The sequence below is a fragment of the Bradysia coprophila genome, chromosome X (genome assembly GCF_014529535.1).
Source record: "Bradysia coprophila strain Holo2 chromosome X, BU_Bcop_v1, whole genome shotgun sequence".
NCBI lineage: Eukaryota > Metazoa > Arthropoda > Insecta > Diptera > Sciaridae > Bradysia > Bradysia coprophila.
Genome location: NC_050737.1, coordinates 7,759,234 through 7,779,366, shown reverse-complemented (window position 1 = coordinate 7,779,366; position 20,133 = coordinate 7,759,234). Strand labels below are relative to the sequence as shown.

Sequence of the window (20,133 nt, the reverse complement as noted above, 5' to 3'; positions counted from 1 at the left end):
CAGGTTTAGCAGCTGAAAATGGGAAAAACGATTTATACCATGAAAATCAGAAACTAGGTGATGATATGCATTTCGTGACAATTGATGAGCGAACAAAAAACACTCTGCCAATTTGTGTAATCGTCAAACATTTACGATAATTTGTGCAGGTTTATCTCGTTGCATTCGAGGTTGAATTCTTATTGTTGAACTTATGGAAGATCTTTCCTTTCACATGTTTAAAAAAACGATTGTTCTAGGTCTACTACTAAGACCTTTTCTCATTTTACGGATTACCGAATGCAGAAAAAGAAAACAAAATAATTTACTCTAGACATAAATACATAGAGAGGATTTCATTTGCAAATTTAAATTTTCTAATTTTATATCAGCTTACAGAAAAGAAAAAAAAAAACATTTAATAGATGATCTACAGTACAGAGTGAGAGCATAAAATGCGCATGTGGGCCGTTGAAATAGAACTGTTCTTTATCAAACAATATAACACGACAATTTGTAAATTATTGAAATGGTTTGTTGTACGAATAAATTGAACACATTGTATGGTTATTTTAGTGCTCATCCGACCTTTTCCTTTATTGCATTGGTCTTAATGGGTGTTCTGATAATGTTCGCTGAACAATTTTATTCTTTCTTTTCTGCAGTTTATTTTTTTGCATCGATTTCTGTGTTAAAATCATTTTCATTTCATAACCAAGTTAGAACCAATTAAACACAAATAACATAAAACGTTACAAATGACCATCTTTGCATTGTTTGTACTCCATATTTATTGTCGTGCTTTTTCTTTCGCTTTAAGTTCCAATTTCTTCTAGTTTTTCATATTTTTTCAATGCTCTCCATTTTTCTTAGCTAGAGAAACATCGTAAAATTTGAAAATACAGGCGACGTCAGTGAAAGATAGACATGAATTTACTTCAGCTGTTTTTTATCTGGTCTATTCATACAAAATTGGTTATACTCCTTTATTCGAGTGAAACGGTTACACTCTACGTACGTGGTATCGGTAAAACCGAAATGTCAGCATTTCAGGAAATTAAGGCCAGTTTAGAGCGGCTTTATCACAGAAATAATGAAGAAATGTTTACAAAAAGCACAACATCATTTGTTATCGAAAGCAACGACCAACGGCAAAGATAAGCTATGACCTTAGGTTAGCAAGATCCTATACAGTAAAATTAATGTTAAAACGAATGAAGTAAAAGATTTCTGCAGAAGTAATAGATTAAACGAGTATATCTCAATGGGTCAACGTAGTTAAACTGTTGATGACAATTTGGCGTGGTAAAAGATCGGCTGATTGTAGGTTTAAGGATGTTCCCTTCGAGTCCGATTTAAACTCAAGATAAACTGACGAGATCACAAGAAGCTAAATTATTTTCGTTGCAAACAAAAAATTTCTCGGTGGTTGTTGTTGCATTTTAGCTTCGCGTAACGACTGACGCGCGATGCATACAAACCTATGTATTCAGAAAAATTTAATTCAACCAAATTTCAAATAGGAAATTGTTTATGATACCGATAAACAGTCCTGGTCTCATCGTACACATTTGTAATCTAAACACACTTAATAAAAAGCGCTGAGTGCAATAGCGTCCATATAAACAACAACAGATTCACTGATATTGATATGCACAAACACTACAAGTGAACTATAACAAAAACATAACCTATGGTTGTTGATTGTAGGTGGTTTTTTTTTGGAAGAGATGAAAACTTCCCAGTAATAATATTTATCCATTATTTGACACCATCTCTGTACGAACTGTATGAGTGTTTTTAATTTGAAATATACAAATAAGGAGCGAAGAAACAAATGAAATATTATTATCAGTCTTTCATGCAAATTCGAAGGATTATGTTCGTTCGATCAGATAATCAGAGTTTTATCGCATTTTAAAATTTTAATTTTCTCTTTTTACTTCTACAAAAGCTCATTTAGGTAGAACATTTGCACGCAAGTTTTAGATCGCGTGTGTGAGTTAGATGACTATATTCAGACTATTATGAAATTGAAAACAATTGACAGTTAGTATGTGTGTGAAATGGAATGAAAAGAGTGAAAGCTATATTCGACTTTAGAGTTTGTATATATGCCAGGAGATGGAGATTAATCTACTGGAATATAACGTCAACTTTCAGGTGAAATCAAGTAGTACAGTTATGTGTACCTGAAGTGCCTCCATGTTATCAATCTTTTATTTGTTTAGTCCATTTTTGTTCAACACAGCGGAACTTTTAGGTGTTCATGGCTGTAGCCAGCCAGTGTTCTTCAGTAGAACTCGTATGTAAATTAAGTAACTGATGCACGTTTTTTTTATTAAAAGGGCTACGATTGTCAATCATGAGCCGACTCCCCACAAAAATTGCAACTTTAAATGTACTAAGTGCAACATCGCGTATTTGCCAGCCGACCATAGCAACATTTCACACAAATTTTTTAAAAGAAACAAAAAACGATCAGTAACGTGCGATCGAGTAACGCTCTGTGGTCGAGTTAAGATTCTCTTCAATTTTTTTCGCTTCAATTCTCGCCATTATATACCATCAACTTACGCTTCACAAATCAACGGGAATATGGAAAGTTTCGAACAACTGCGGTATAGCAGCAAAAAACATTTATTCAACAATATGACTCCTTGCTCTTGAATGCTATCTTTTCACATTTTTCAAGTTCATTAAAAGTCGAATCACCCCTCATTCAATTCACATTAATTATATTATAACAACAGCGTCGAAACACCATATTATACAATACACCCAGTCAGTCTGCAAAACTAAGAAGGTATTCATTAGCAATAGCATAATGAAGAAAATGGTAGGTTAAGTAAGTGGATGTATATATACATAAAATGTGTATTATATAGCAGGGTGTGTGTGCGTATATTTCAAATCTATGAAATTATCTCATTTATTTATATGTAATTAATTTAAGAGGGAATTTATCACTTCAAATATAATTTGTTTATTATTGTTGTCATAACACTTGTCTATTATAATTTCAACACTTTTTCAACGCTGTGTCTAAAACCAAATTGGGTTTTGTTTGAAACGTTTATTTTCCAGCCTACATTACCGAAATGATTAATGATTCCCGAAAAAGTCGGTCCTAAAACTGAAGCTATATGAAGAATTAACTTGAAAAGAATTATTTGTATATTTATTGTAGTTCGACTCTTGAGAACGTATATAGATATAATACACATCGCGTAACATTATTAGGTCGTATAAAGAATTTGCTCATTTTTATGATATTTTCAATCTGTTGAGGATAGACTCGTGCTGTTGGTAATTGGTTTTTACGAGAGCGCTTCTTATAATCTATTATCTCAAAGTGGAAATAAATTCAAAACACAAAAACGAAAAATACTTCAAAATAAAGTCGAAAATTATGTACGTAAAATTGAAATGAAATATGGTCGTTGTTGGTCGGTGTTAGAATGGAGAAAAAAATCATTTCGTTTTGTTTTCGGGATATATATACTTATACTCAACAGCACCAATTAAATAAGTTTTATTTACATACAATAACTTATGCAATGCTAGTGTATCCATTCTTTTGAAGTACTTCAGTTTGGTATACTGCAGCAGCAAATTGACACTTTCGATTCGCTTTGTTGCATATAAATGTAATAGAGAATTATTTTGTGTACACCATCGTAGTGTCAGACCGATCTAATTTTACAGCACACTAGGAGAATATAATAAAACACATATGCGACGTGAGATATATACCCGAAATGAAATGCAAGCGGAACATATGAAACTCGAAAATATTCGAGATATTCAAAAAATGTTAAATAAAATCTAAATTAATATTGAAATTAGGAAAAACCTTGTTGAATATAAATGCGAACACCATCGCTCACAAAAAGTAAAACGAAAGAAAACAAAATTGCACCGAAACAGTTGAAAAACGAAGCGGAATCAGAAATCACATACCTCGGCATGTGTATATCATGCAGTTTTTTTTTCCAATAACGAAAATATTTCTTGTTTTAATTTAAACGTTAACATCGATGACGAAATGAAGTCTGGAAGAAAACTACTAGGTCCAAAGGGTTTCAGGCAACCGCTTTTTAGTGATACAATCAGTAAAGAGCGCTATTTTGCATTAGAATCAGTTAATTCTTTCTTTTTTCTTTGAGGAACCGTCAAACAGCTGATCACATTTTAGCAATGGAAGCACAGAACAGGTATGGCCGATCGGCCAATTAATCTTAAACGTATTCATAATTTATGTCAAAATAATATTAAAATGAGTGCGTTTGAGTGCACAAAGTTTTATGTCCTCCGGGCGGATGATACACAATACCTGTTTTACACTTTCATTGCATCGACAATTTGCTAATTTTTGCTAACCAACGCTTTTGATCTTCCTGGAGTACCCACTTCCCGTTAACTTCTATTACGATAAACTTTAAAAGACATCTCCTTAAAATGTACCCCTTTCAAAGCGGCAGATTTTAAGGGGCTCTGTGAAGCGACATACCGACTAAAGAAGTAAAAGATTGGATATCAAATAGAAAACGATACTTTAACCAAAAGAAGTAGTAGATTTAAAGATTTTATTGCAAAATGACATCCTTATATCAATAGTTAATAAGAAAAATTTGTCTATATCGCGGTTTCGTACAATTTTTTGTCATATTATCGGCCGGCGTCGCTTTCACTCATAACAACAACATTCCTGTCGACATCGACAGTTCAAAACATTTTTGCTGCCACGTTAAAAATAAATAGCAGAACAAAGTATCGATCATATAATTAGTGAATCTTTTATTAAAATTCTAATCAATTTTTTTCAAACTGTTGTTCTCGGTGAGTGTTTATTTTTAGACTGGATTGAATCGAATTAGATGTTTATTTTTATTCCCATTCTATCCCATTCTTTCAGTTAATCGTTGACTTTGGTGTTTTCTTTTTTATTTATAGTCTCCCAATACATCTTTTATATCGCTCAAAAATATTGTTTCATGAAATCGGTGATAGTTTGTTATTGTATCAGTTAGCGCGTTTTAATTTTTTCGTTTGAACATTTCCATCAAAAAACCGAATATACATAACATGAGAGTTTTCAAACATTTTTTTTTTCTTTTTCTTTTTTTTTGCCGACGCACCGATCTGTTTGATTTTGTTTTGACTTTAAACTTACGGTTTTTTTTTCTCTCTATTTATTTTGCTAGAAAGAGTTCATGATAAATTAAGCATTGAGCAGTAAATTGAGTGTTCTGATGAATGATAGCTAATTATTGTTGTACGTAATTGTAGCAAAATAAATATACGAAAATATTGTTCGAATGTTGATATAAATTTTGTTTATAATATTTTTGAATAAATAGTGGAACATAATTGATTAATGTTGTTTGATAAAAAAAAATTGAATTAAATTTTTCTCTCTTCCATTGGATAGTTAATAGGGAAGACCTTTATATTTCATGTAATAAATTAAGAATTGAAGAATTGCTTCGCATTTGCTTAAGGTTAAATAAATTTAAATAGTTGAAGCAACTTGTCGGAAATTCACATTGCCTATTTTCATATTTTGACATTGACATATACACCTTACACAATAGTAATACCTTACTGTGTAAGACTGACAAAAACAAAACTGCTTACGAATTTACATTTTTCCCATTTATATGACTTTTACTGTGCCGACTAGTCAACGTACTTTATATTTACATTCTTATACAACACCATTCTGGAATATAGATTAAACCATTAGGCCACCAGGGTAATACGAATTTTTAGCGGTAAGGTGTCTTCATTTATTGAAACCCTTCAGTAATACCCTTCCGGTTTATAAGATAATTAATTTAATGTTCGTGTCTACGAACTCTGGACAAGCTAAACGGTCTCTAAACGTTGCAGAAGTCAAACGCAAACACTCATGAACATGGAACATTCAAAATTGGATTTTCGTTGTTCAATAGATTTAAGTTTGAAGAAATAGGTCATTTGACACCGGGTGACAGTTTTCGCTGGACGCATTTTTTATGATACCATGTGGTATCAATGGTCTGTAAAAATGCTATTTTTATCGATTTAAAAAAAATCAACCGAAGCTTTCGGGAGAAAACCTTATGGGAGAGACGGTATTTTGGAAAAATATTAAGGAGCAGCCCTATCCGCCCAAAGAGAAATCCTTTCACTAAATATTTTACTATCATTAAAACCAAAAAAGGTTCACGGTGTCACTGGTCTTTGGAACGTATAATTAAAGCTGAGGTAGATTTTTCACAACGCAGGTGATAACATGGTCATTTTCTCCCCTCCGCTGAAACTTCCCTTGAAAGAAAAATTTTCGCTTCTACTCAGGCTTCTGCTGTTCTACACAAAAAATATTCGGAATAGTAACTAATTCGTCGACGAATTCTCAGTAATATTTTTAAATTTGTGGAATTCGTTAGTAAGTTTTCAGACTGAGTTTCGGGCTGAGTAATATCGAGATACTTTTCAATCCAAGCCAGACCAAACTTCCCAATCCGCTACTGAAACGAATACAAAGGCGTTTTAAAGTTTTAAGTCATGTCCTTAATAAATCCCCCATTGCACACATGAACATAGAAATTATAAGGGCATTTAACAACTGCTTCATCTGCATATAATTGCTAACCATTATACAACGAAGCTGAAAAAAACTGTCGTACATTCAACTGATTAAGAAATTTTGATTTATTAAACGAAAACATGAGATTTGCCATTGCAAAAATTATGTGGCTTTTTTTTGCTCTTCGCTCTTAACGCATAACAAAGTGTATCGACCAAAAAAAAAACCTACACTCCAATAACAGAACGTAAATCCGAAATTGGTATCATGAAGTTCAAAAAATATTAAGTTTTGTTGTCAGAGCGATTAACATAATTGCTGCCGGGAAAGATGGCTTCTTTTGCAAAATGTATAATATACACGGAGAGAACATGTATTGTGATCATGCGTTATTTTCGATCAAGTTATTACGCAATTATTCGAAATTATAGTGGTAAAATAAATTATGTAAATTGTAAAGTGAACGAACGTTTTAGCAATTTATTTATATTGTTATTATCAGGTTGTTGAAGGAACCTATTTGAATACACCATGTAAAGAGGTGTATCATGCATTTTCGTTTAACATGGTAAACTCTGCCATAACTTAAACAATGCTGATAAAACCGTATTTCACGAACGATAATGAATTTTAAATATGAAGCCGAGAGAGTTTTTTTTTATTCAACTTGTACTTAATTTATGTTTATGTTCAAGTTTCAATGATAATTAAGTTATAATAACGTAAGTACCCAAGCTTTAGGTAACGACTACCAAAACTGCATTAGTTAAAGTTTAATTTTCGTGTAGATTATTCAGTGAGTAATTGGAGTATGTTGAACATGAAAATGCGAAATTAATTCCGTTCAATTATGCACTTTTTTTTTGGTCAGTCTAAATTGTTTTAACTTTACCAGACCCTGGCGACAAATTAGAATTTGAAAACTAACAAAATTTTCCCACTTGCTGTGTCTACACGCAAGTTGGAACCTTGAAAACTTCGAAAACGTGTTAACGATGGTTATCTTTGAATATTTGCTAGAGCCAAGTAGGGTGAAGGCACCCTTCTTTCCCCGCTTCGTTTGTCACTGCTGCCTAGTGGAAGTGCAGTCATTGCTTTCGACTCAGGCCAATAACTTTACACATGTCAAAATTTAGAATCACAAATCAGGTGTGCGAAAAATAAAGCTCGAACTTCGAAATAGATACTCTTTGGCAGATATAACTGAAACCTGTATCGACCTTAAGTTGATATGGAAATTTAAGGTTACCCGAAACATTACCTTACAGATTTGAAACCCCAGTTCAGGTAAAGTCCGAGTTTCTTTCCTAATATCAGAGCGTACCCAAGACCGGTTCTGAAATGTCAGTTCGAACTAATTTTGGATAGCGGTATTCAAATAACGATAGATAGATTTACCAAGAGATTGTGCGCCCAGTTAGTCTTTTTTTTCTTAATTTCTGGCATTGAACATATTTTTATCTGTGAGCACCAGGAATTTCAACAGCAGTCACATTCTTAGAATGAAAATATCTGGAAATGAAAGTTCAACACAAAATCTGGAATATCTTCACTTTCAAAGAAGCAGCACAGTTTCAGCAAAAGTTGAAGCATGACTTTAACGCGAATAGCATGTGCAAAACTCATTTATTTTTTCATTTAAAATCATGATTTTATTGAAATTCTTCTAAAATTTCCAAATTAGTTTGTAGTGGCTGATTTAATGTTAGGGTTCAGAAAAACTACAAACTAATTTTGAAATTTTAGAATAATTTGAATAAAACTTGGAATAGGTTCACCGCTATCCAAAATTAATTCGAACTGAAATTTCAGAACTGCCCGATACAGGAATGATACTTCCGAAGTCCTTCCAAAAACATATTTTATAGATAAAGGAGAATCCATTCTTACACCGATGAAGAGTGTCGTCGATTTATATATTTCTATATTTCAATTACTTCTATATTTTCATAATGGAATTACAGCAAACTGAGGAGGGGTAAGAAAAATAGAGAGAAATAACAGAAATAAGATATCTAGAATAAAAAGGCACTCTTAGATTATCGTCGGGGTACATGTAATCCCAGAAAGATTTGAATCTAATCTATAATATCTTTCTGTTTTTAAAATCGTACTTTTTAGAAGTATATCATTTATCGAAGGAAATACATAGCAGTGGAACTGGGTTTTAGTGCACGAAGCGAATGAAAATATAATTTCGGTGCAAGTAGTTTTTCATTTAATTTGCAAAAAATACACATGTGCCAGTGAAATTGATAGTATTTATACGAAGTTACGTGCACATATACATAATGTAAATTCGTCCCATAGCTTTCACTCAGCAAATTGACGAACAGGAAATATGTTACAATCAACGAAAAAAAATGTTAATCGACCGTTTTTGAATGAAATGATCTGTTGCGATTTTAATTTTTAATTTTTCAAAACATATCTTTCAATTGCCCGAATATTTTTTGACTTTGATTTTGTGCAAATATTCACATTATTAAAAAACAATTGACTTTTTGCAAGATATATATAGCAAGAGAAAACCAGAATTAAATCCATGAATGATATCGAATTAAGTAGTTATGTAAATTCCTTTTTCTTCACTATACCGGATTTAATGTCGCAGCATTGGAAAACGATATAACTTTTTTTTTCTTCTGTGTGTTATTCATGGATAGAGAAGAGAGAGCCTTATCCCATTCAAATATATACACGAAATATACATGTTGATTGTATACTCAGTGTTTTGATACACATATAAATCAATCAACAAGTGAAGTTTTTCAGATATTTTTCCACAATAAAATGCGAACGGTAAGAAAAATATCAAAATATTTGGTACGAATCAAAATGCAATATATTATTGAATATATTGAGGAGTAAATTTTTCTGGTTAACAAAAAGTAATTCATATTCTACATTATTTTTGTTTTTGTACGGGCTCTCCGATACTCTGTGTACTCTGCGTTTTTGTATACATGTATACATAATCTCTGTTACATCAAGTTCACATTCTATGCGGACATATTTAAATTATGATGAATGAATAGAATACATTAAAGTTAAAGGTTTATAACCTTTTCAGAAAGATATGATACACATTCTATTCAATATGTATATATGATACATGACGATGACGATTGTTATGCATACTTTTGTATTGATGTTACCATTCACACAGGGTGTTTAATAAAAATAGCAAAAAAAATATTTTAATTTCCTAGTTTTTTCAAATGCTAGACTAATTCACGCCGTAAGTGCGGTCGAAATTCAAAATCTTTCTAATGCAGCGTCATTTTCATACAATGAAGCGTTGAAAAATTTTTCGGTTCACTTTTCCATCAACTCGTTCACTTGAAATTCAAATTTTTGTCACATTTACAGCGTGAATTAAGGTACTTGATCGTGATTTGCGAATACCGATAATTGACTTATGTAAATTTACAATCATGTAAGATTTTTGATCGAGTTGCAGTAGCGAAAACCATAAAACCATACAATACCATAAAAATCATCGTCCATATGGGTTGAGATTTGAATATTAGCGTTTTGGCATTAACCATCGGTTAATGTATTTTATATCTCAAATCATATACCACAACTCTTGATTCACAGAAAAATATTAAAATTTCAATTTAAGTATTTTACGTAGGAATACAAATGATACAAATGCCATTACTCCTGGATATCAAAGGATTTCAAGAAAATGACTTACAATGTTAAAAAAGTGTCACGATACCTCAAATCAAGGGCAATTATATTCCACTTTTTTTTATTGCTCGAATAAAAAAAAAGTAAAGCTTTGACCAAAAAAACGTGAAGTCAACCATTCAGATGCAGCTAGTAAGTTATTCTAGTTGATGAAAAATCTTAAGATTGAACACGACAACACATTGTTACTCGTAACTTAAAAAATCTATTAAAATCATTAGTAAAAACTGATACAGTCATCTGTTATCGACATCAACGTCAAAGTCAATGATGAGCTCAGTGTAGTGTTCTCTTATAAAGTGAAATGTATGATATGATACCAAGGAGGTACAAGATTTTGTATCTAACACTTTCAACAAAAAGAGTCACTGTAAAACAAAGATTTTACAGTTATAAAAGCGCAATCTAGCTGAAGTAGTAGTTCCGAAGCACATTTTATCATGAATTTAATTTTCCATGTTATCGTAGTTCGAGTGTGGGATTGATAACTCTGTATAATTCAACGATTTTAGCAGTCATAAATTGCAGGGATTCATAGCCTACCCTCAAGCATTTACAACACGAGTGGCTCTTTCTCTCTCTAGCGCAAAAGAATTCACGGTTGCACAATAATTGACAAAATGACACATTTTGTATAAGGAAAATGTTACTTTGTGGGCTATTGTCAAAAATTGCAAAATTCCTCAACACCTTGATCAACTATCTTTTTTTAGGCCGAACGGTTTAAAAACGCGGATGGGCTTAGATTTCGTCCAATTATATTCGTCACATAGTGAGCAACGTCGCATGAAACTTCTGAATTATTTTTAAAAGAGGCAACTTCATACGTTTTAGTCAAACGAAAACTTACAGTGACAAAGGGAAGAAAATGGTGCAAGTAGTTTCACATTGTCTCTGAAAATTTATTAGGGATCAAACTATTTTGCTTTTTGACAAAATCATATACGGCACCGTCATATGAAAGTGATCAATATCTGAGAATTAAAAAGTTTTGAAAAGAAGAACGATAATTCGGAACACCCTGTAACACATAAATTATTGTTTTGGTGAGTGTATATCTAATAACGCGAAATCAATACGATAAATAGACGTAATAATCGAAAGTAATTTTTGAAAAATTAATTGTTTTTGGAGGCTAAATCGAAGCTAGAATGTCTGCGGGACTATAATGATTCAACGCTACAAAAAAAAACATTATTCAGATATAGCACACACTACTTTAAATTCATCATTAAACTATATTCCCACGTATTGTAATGTAACACAGAGTCATTAATATTGTCAAAAAGTTCGTAACACTTCTGTACATTTCTGAAGATTAGCTACTTCAAAAATACCTTTAGAGGCGTAAAGTGAATCTACATCTGAAGTGAGCGAAAAAAACGAAAAGATTTTAATTATAAATTACGGATTTGTATGGATACGATTTCAAAGGCTTTGATTACACAGCAAACGAAACGAAGTAAAAATGACGAATGAAAATGACAGTGAAAAATTGATGGAATGCATTTAAAATGCACGCAATTCCTTGAACATTTTTGGTGGATTTAAAGTGACATCTTATGATACGTAAAAGAGATTAACGAAAAAACATGCCTCCTCCTATTGTACCTCCTGCGGAAGGTAGAGATCAGTCATTTAAAATACTAGTAACTCACAAACTGTAAGCCGTCATCGAATTATACCAAAATAAAATACTTTCAGAACATACAAAAAAAGGAAATAGAAAAATCGTCACTTACTTTGACCAAGATGAACTCGTTTCATCCATGGATATATTTGTGGTGGAGTTCCTTTTTTGCCGGAACTAGTTTGGCTATCACCTCCGCCTTCATTACCACTTTCACTAGACGTATCCGAATCGCCCACTGGACTATGCATCGGAAGAGGAACTGTTGTGTGTCCCACACTATTGTTTAATCCACTTGTTAAATGATTCGTTGCCGAATTCGACGAGGATACTGTTGTGGAGGATGTTTTATTCAATGACCTAGTTACATTTTCTACCACCGAATTGGGTGATAATTTCGGTGATATATCACGCGCCGTTGTCAAATCTTGTGGACTTGATATTGACGTACTATTGTTTCCTGCAGGTGTGTCTGAAGCATATTTACAAGCGGTTGGTGGAGCCGATTGCTGCTGATTCGGTAAATGTAATCTCTGCGGTTGTAATTGAGTATAATCGACCATATCACTAGAATTTTGTTGTCCGCCCAAGTTGTACGCTTGATTGGCATAGTGCGCCTGAGGGGTGCTTGGATATAAATTTGGAGTATAGGCTGAGGCAGGAAAAAATTCGCTACTTTGAGTTTGTACATTTCCGGTGTTGTTTGAGTTATTGTTGGTGTTCCCTGACGACGTATGGTTCTGTTGATGGCCCAGCTGCGACTGGGGATAACATGATGCCAATGAATTGACAAATTGATACGAGGACATGGCAAAATTTTCGGGATTCATGGAGAAGGATTTTTATTTACGTTTCGTCGAAGCCAAGAAAATGTTTCATGTATTGAAACTACGCTTAGTCGCTCATAACATTGACCTGAAAACAAACAAAATATCGAAATCAATAAACATTTCTCTAAGGAACACACTGCAGCATATATATTTATATTGATGTAACGTAAAATTGCACAAATTGCTAAAGTAACGTTACATTTCGTTAATCAATCAATAATTCAACAAAAAAAAGTTTTATTCTCATATATTTCTATACATATACACATCCTCCGCCGAAAGAGAACAATATGTGGGTATGGATATAGTAGAGAAAAGAACGAGCAGAGTAAATTGTTACGATAAAATCGACTTAATAGTCGAGGACGTTAAAGCTTATTGTAAATTTGAATATGGTGCACTGTAAAAAAAGTGTCTTGGATACATCCTCAATATTTTTAATTCGCAACATTTTAGAAACGGGTAATCATTTGTTGTCGATAGCAACGATAAAAATGAGAGATAACCTCCGCGTAATGTGGCTTTACATAGAAAAATGAATATTGCAACAAATGAAGTAAAAGATTTTGTACCAATCATTTGATGATAGTGAAAAGAAGTAGTAAATTGAATGATTATGAGGCGAAAAATCTATGGTTTCTGACAGGTTAATACGTTGCTAGCATATTTACCTGGATTTTGGATGAGTCAATGAGCTCAAATTCAAAATAACGATCACTAAAATAATGAAGGAAAGGACTCTTAAGATACAAGTCTCCACGATAGTTGGGCCCATCTGTCAAAAACGTCACTTTTTAGCGGTAGAAAATCGAAGAGTTGTCTTCCACCACAAAGCTTAACAAGAACGAATTTTATTTTTAACATTCTTCATCAATACGTTAATTTTGACGCGCATTTTGTGCGATGGGTTATAGCTCAAATATACACCAGTCATACCCTCCTCACGGCCTTTCTAGCCCCAAAACCGGAAGACGTAGAACAAATGTGACAAAACCGTGGCCTTATGAGTCATGTTTGACAATGGGTGTGACGTGTGGAAATAAATTGAACTAGTAAGAGCCACAAAGGTATAAAAAATGCTACCATCTGTTGAGCGTGAAAATCGCCAATAAATCATAAATTTTCTACCAAACCATGAATGTCCGACAAGAAATATTTTTCATACAAATTTTTTGTCTGTGTGACGTAAAGGTACATCGTTGAAGATATATTTAACTCCTAAAAATGTTATCTAGCCTGAAAATGAAGCTTTTTCTTTGATCTTACTTCTATCTCCTTAAAATATGTGAGTTCTGGTTTTGGAGAAATATTGCGGGATGAGGACGTCCACAGTGATTCTCCGTTATTAACATTTTTCAATGTGCGAAACCTGGTTTATTGTACGCGATTGACACTCAGTCTTCCGCGCACGATTAAAAATTAGCACATGGAATAGTGGGCAGGAGGAAACTCAAACGTTCTGACTTTTTTGTAGCCCTTAATTGGTCTTTAAAATATATATGAAATGTTGAAAATTTAAAATCTAGTTCTTCATTTGTTAATCGGAACACTTACCACATCATCAATTCACGCATAACTAACAAAATAGAGAAATTTGGCAATTTTCATATTTCTAATTGTGGAGAATACCAAATAATATTCGATCCAATAAAAGTTTGCTAGCAGACGAGAAAAAAATTCAGAATCTTGGGATTGGTGAATCCGCACTTCCTCCACGTTAAACTTCAATCTGATACTTCATTTACAGTATCACATAATGTTTCAAATCTCCCTAGGTAAAGCGCATTCGTTTACGATGTTGTTGTCATTAACAGATGATTAGAGGTTTTTAAACAAAGAATCTTTTAGAAACATTTTTGCTCAACATCACAATGGCTAAATGACAATGAGGTTTAACTTTCGATTTTTCGATAAATATGGAAATCGCAGAAATTAGCTAGAACTAACTGTGTCATAGAAAAACCTAATTCTTTAACACTTACAACCTGATATCACATTAAATTCAACATCTAATCGATCCTATCTAATGAATTTACTTTTTCAACCAAACGCGGCCTTCAATCGATATTATAATTCACAGAAAGCAGAATTTTTTTTGTCCATTAGTGACTAGCAAAATTTGGTGACGCTAATATCGGGATAAGTGAAGTTCTGGTCATTATTCAGCAGACTCGCTATCAAAGGCCTGATTAGAGAGGAAACAAATAAGAACTTAGCTTCGTTATACAAGTTTAATAATTAATTTTTATTTGATGTGATACATCCAACCGCTTTTCCACTGTGATACATTTTAAAAGCTCCACAGAAACATCTTCAGGGGTGACGTACTGTATAACCTTATGATAATTTAATGTTCATTGCAAAGAAATTTACAAAAAAGAGCACATCACACTCAATTAGTTGCTACTTTTATTGCGGGAAAACTTATAAATAATACGATTACAATTTAAGCGTATGTTGCATATCCACACTACCAGTGATTTAGTCGCAATATTTTACGTATACTGGGAGCTGTTAAATAAATAGCACAGCGGAAGTCTGTTTTTACTTTGTACGTAATTTGAATACTTCAAATTTACTTGTTATAGCAGACTGCGTGCAATTCACAGAATGATGTGACCTGTCTCAGATCAATAAATTTCATTTTTCATTCAACAAACCGAAAAAGGAATACTTTAATTTATGGGCACAGTAGAGGAGTGCAAGAAAAAAAAAAAAGTTTCGTGTTGAAAGTTTTGACTTGCGTGATCGTTGTTGAGCTCAAAATTAAAACGGATAATAAAGTTTCTATGTGAAGTCAAGTGCAGCCTAGTCGAAATTTCATAATTATGTGATTTTGGTTTTAAATCGATTACAATTTCATTATCCATTTGAAGGTTAAACGATTATCATATCGTTGCCGTTGCCTAATGTTGTTTGTCATTTTCGGGTCTTCATCCATGTTCTTAAACTTTAATTGATTGTAAATTGGGTAATTGAAATGCTACTATCAACACGCTACTATCATTGTGACAACGTTTGTTGTTGTTGTGTTTTATAGCATTAATAAATTAAATTTAAGATATCAGTCTTTGATTTAATCGCTAGTTTGAAATGAAGAGTATAGACCCAATACATCAAAAAAGCCCTTACAACTCTCAGAAATATATAGCCCACCACTTTTAGAAATGATAACGAAAATCCAAAAAAGTGGACGAGGAGATGTATTGAGAAGATGCTACACTAAATGAAAAAGCTTGCCATCTGTTGTCGATAACTGCGACTAAAATAAGCGATTATTTCTGTGTGGTGTTCTCTCACATGCTAAACGTTTTTTAAAACAAACAAATTAAGAGATTTCTATCAAATTCAAGAAAACCTTTTGAGCAATCGAAGTAACAGATTTTATATATCTATCTACATCAAAGTCCACTTTCCAGTCGAAAGCGAACTTGAAAGCCACTCGATCTATACCGCTCGATATATAAAGTTTAAAATGTGAATATAAGAATTTACGAATTTTATGCAAAAAGAGAACGACTTCCCGAATACTGGAGTGAAACTGGAGGCAGCATTATGAAGGTGTCACATCGGATGAAATTTGAAACATTTATTAACAGTAATATTTGAACCGATAATCTAGGGCTGGACTCCCCATGAATTATTCCTGAATTATTACCATCAATCCATTAACCAATTTTCCATCAATATCTTTTCAGCATCACGACCCTTTTACTTCATCTACACCAGAGATCACACAATTTTTTACATATAATAAAGAAGCAAAAAGGAGACTTGTGAACTGTAATCTAAGCGTCCAATTAACCTAAGCTTTCTTCCTTACTTTAGACTACAAATTGGAATGCAATTTCCGATTATTGTAAAAGGAACTATTCGAATCACCGTCTTTCTGTGATCATTGTGATACTGATGGAATGTCGGGGTCTCACGGTCTCGGCTATTTCACTGAGTTTGCATAACAATTAAAGTTTAGAATAATTTTGTTCTACGATACTCTTGCAGTTGACAAATGAGCTTTGTTGCATCAATATCAAATAATGGCAAGAGAACTTAAGGGTAAAATATGTTTATTGATTGGCGAAAAAAGACTACCAACAATAGCAAAGCCAGTAAAACGATCTTTGCACAAAAAGTATGTTACAAATTAAAGTCATCTACTCTAATGGTTCCTAATGTCCTCAGAATATATGCCAAAAGCTTTATGACCGTGATAGAAATAGGAAAAAATGAAAACGACTTGGTAAAGATCTATTTGTCTGATAAGCCTGAGCTGTACATTTATCTGAAATTAGCTCGGTATTTAACTTCTAAAACGTCGTACCAGGAGCATTATTATTGCTAGTGCCCGATACCCTCAAGTAAATGATTTTTCAAAAATTTCAAACTCCTTTTCCATAGCTTCTTATCTGTTCTCGTACTACACTTGGCGAAAAGGGAATCGTTATACTTTTTGAAACGTTTTGTTGGTTTAAGAAAAAGATAAAATAAAGAAAATCTGGTTCCTAAAATATGGCCGTTTTAATTTTTCTTCTATTGTACATCCTTCAAAGAAGAACAATGAAGTACACCACGAGCTATCGTTAGCATCTAAACCATGAATTCAATTTCATTGTTAAATCGTATTAAAATACGCTGCTATCGGATCCCCGACTACACATATCGTTCGTCCTTAAAGTAGACCATGAATACTAAAGACATATGTTAAGACAACGACGGCAAAACTACATAACGAATATGTTAAACTAATGAAGTACTAGATTTTTTAACAAATATTAAACAAAGATACAACAGCAGAAGAATCATAATTTAAGATCATTTCGTCACAAACACTTAAAAGGCCTTAAAAACAGCACGCGTGAAGTGGAATAATCTGTTTGTTTTTTATAAAATAGTTGCCTTGTATCTGAGTACTAAGCGCAGACGGACGCCTCTGTTGGACCCATTGTGCTCAAATAATCTGTTACTTCATTTATTTACCGTATCGTCTAGTATTTCTTAATGGTCGGTTTTTGGTTGATTATTTTTTTGTCGTTGTTTTCGATAGCAAACGATTAATTGTCAGTCCTGACCGACTGAAATTTGAGAAGCCCTTGCCAAAGTCCTCACGTCCAATGTTCTCATGTTCATAGAAGCAAGTTTGGATACTTAAGTCAAGTTAGGTCAAGTCGTGACAGACTGAAATTTGAGTATAAATTCTACTAACTTAGATCAAAGTCATGATCAAGATCAAAATAATCTACCACAAACTGTAAAACTTTTAAATTTTCAATTGCTGACGATTCAAACATAAAAGAAAATCTCTGGTGAGCAACAAGGCTCCATGAACGTTTGAACATTCTTGCATCACACGCATATATACCTGTGTGACACAATTAGTCAATGTTATCAAGACCCAAGGAGTGCCAATTCCGTTTAATAAATATCATTAAGTCAGACCATTACACTTCATTTAACTTACAATGTATCGTTCGTTTATTATACCGGTCTTTTGATTGATTGATTGATTTACCGCCATCACCGGTTTCCTCATAAAGCCGGTCTTACGATACATAATATTATATCGTGCCGATTTCGAATCAAGCGTAAAATGAAAATGCAACATGAAAATAACAATTCTTTGCAGCAAATATTGAATATTTTAAAAAGTTAAATGCAGCGCAATTTCTAAACTGATGACAGGCAATTTTCATATCAGAAAATAACCGTAAGTTAGTTAGTCCTATTTATACAAACAACAATTACTAGTTGGGGTATGTAGATGAACAGTTTTATGCTGATAGCAGTGTTTTCCATCGAATGGGTTTCGAATTGCGAAGTGGAAAGTGGATTCTAAATTTAATTTATTACAGCGCTTATTACACTGTAATTACGGAATTGTTAAAATCCATGTACCGGCAGACAAACATATCGAAAATGTCTAACTGATTCGTGGAATAGAAAACCAAATGTCGTACGAAAGGGAAAAGATATTCGAGCGGTAAGCTACATATGACCAATGGTAAAGGCAATCATTTTTCTGATCATACACAGGGAGGAATTAATCAAACATTTCAGATCATCATACTGTCTCTAAGATCAGCATTTGATTTCTTAAACACCTACTTTAAGTACTTCTTAAAGTGGTAAAATAGCATACCATCAACGACGGCCACACTAGTCATCAATATGTTCAACACACACCATAAATAAAAATGAAATGAAAACGACCATCAAAACAACATTACATACCACGTCAATAAATATCCAAGAAGAGATTCCTTCCAATTGAAAAATGGTTATTCACAATCCAACGACGGTTATTTTTGAAATTACATATGTGAATATCACCGATACTGTAATCGTTTATGATTAATCGTTGTACGCATAACATTCCTTTGCACAGGAGTTGAATATGGCAGTCATATAATATGAGAAACACTTAACAGATATTCCGCCAAAAAGGTATGTCACATGTTGTGTATTCCATATGCATAATATATCACTTATATATCTCTTTTGGTGAGGATAATACTTTTATTCTTATCTTTTATATTCTTCTTCACTGATAAAGCATTATTACAATATACCACCAATATACAGTAACCCAAAAAAATTAATTTTTTTTTAAACGCACAACAGAAAAAACACAATAAATTTTGTACAAAATAAATAAAACTTATGAACAGCACCTTTTGTCACTTCATTCCAAAATTATTAACCATAAAACCACTTAAGAGTCTATTTTACAGTTCATATGAACGTCGAACAAAAAAAATATAATTTATGACACAAGTTCACCTCATAAATTAAAACTAAATGTTCCCGAATAATGCAAGATTATCATAGAGGGTCATTCTGAACTATAAATTGCCACTTAATTTTTTCTTTTTTTCGTTTTGGTTGTAACAATTCTTTTCGTGGTTTTGGATTTTTGTTTTCCGTTTTTTCCCTTAAATATTTTTGTTTTTATTAATTAAAAATTTTTTCCTGATTTTTTCATTCGTTATCACCAATTCCGATAAAATATTTTTTTTTGCTGTTAAACTAATTTGATGAAAGATTGATTTATTACCGTGATAGAATCGAGCACAAAAATATATAAAATCCAATCAGATCAAGACAATATACCCGAATACGTGCTTAAAGCGCCAATGTTTTAGTTTGACTATTAAGTATATCTTAAATCAAAAATATCTTAGCATACACATGCCACAAACAGACACTTTTTAACACACAAAAACTAACACATACACTTCCCGAATACCCCGGACTGGTCCGTCTCTGTGTATGAATGTGAAACCAAAAACACCATAATAAATACACATATCAATTGGAATATATATAGTTTAAACGGAGAGCAAGTGAAATAATATAATGCCGTAAATCAAACGTTGAAAGAAGAAAGCTCGTGTATCTGTTTCATGTTCCGTGCCGTTTAGAAT

At 32.7% G+C, this 20,133-nt stretch overlaps 1 protein-coding gene across 2 annotated transcripts in view; it reads right to left on the bottom strand.

The window, feature by feature from the left end:
• The window catches only part of LOC119085755 (homeotic protein Sex combs reduced), a 45,501-nt gene extending 25,635 nt beyond the window's left edge, over positions 1 to 19,866 (bottom strand). The window contains exons 1-2 of one of the 2 annotated variants that reach the window (XM_037196238.1): positions 18,941 to 19,866; positions 11,995 to 12,797 (exon numbers count right to left, since the gene is read on the bottom strand). In XM_037196238.1, the coding sequence (XP_037052133.1) occupies positions 11,995 to 12,712 (718 nt within the window). In that variant the 5' untranslated portion in view covers positions 12,713 to 12,797; positions 18,941 to 19,866. The remainder of the gene's footprint in view (positions 1 to 11,994; positions 12,798 to 18,940) is intronic. The other variant, XM_037196239.1, reaches the window with a different exon arrangement.
• Between the last annotated feature and the right edge of the window lie 267 nt (positions 19,867 to 20,133).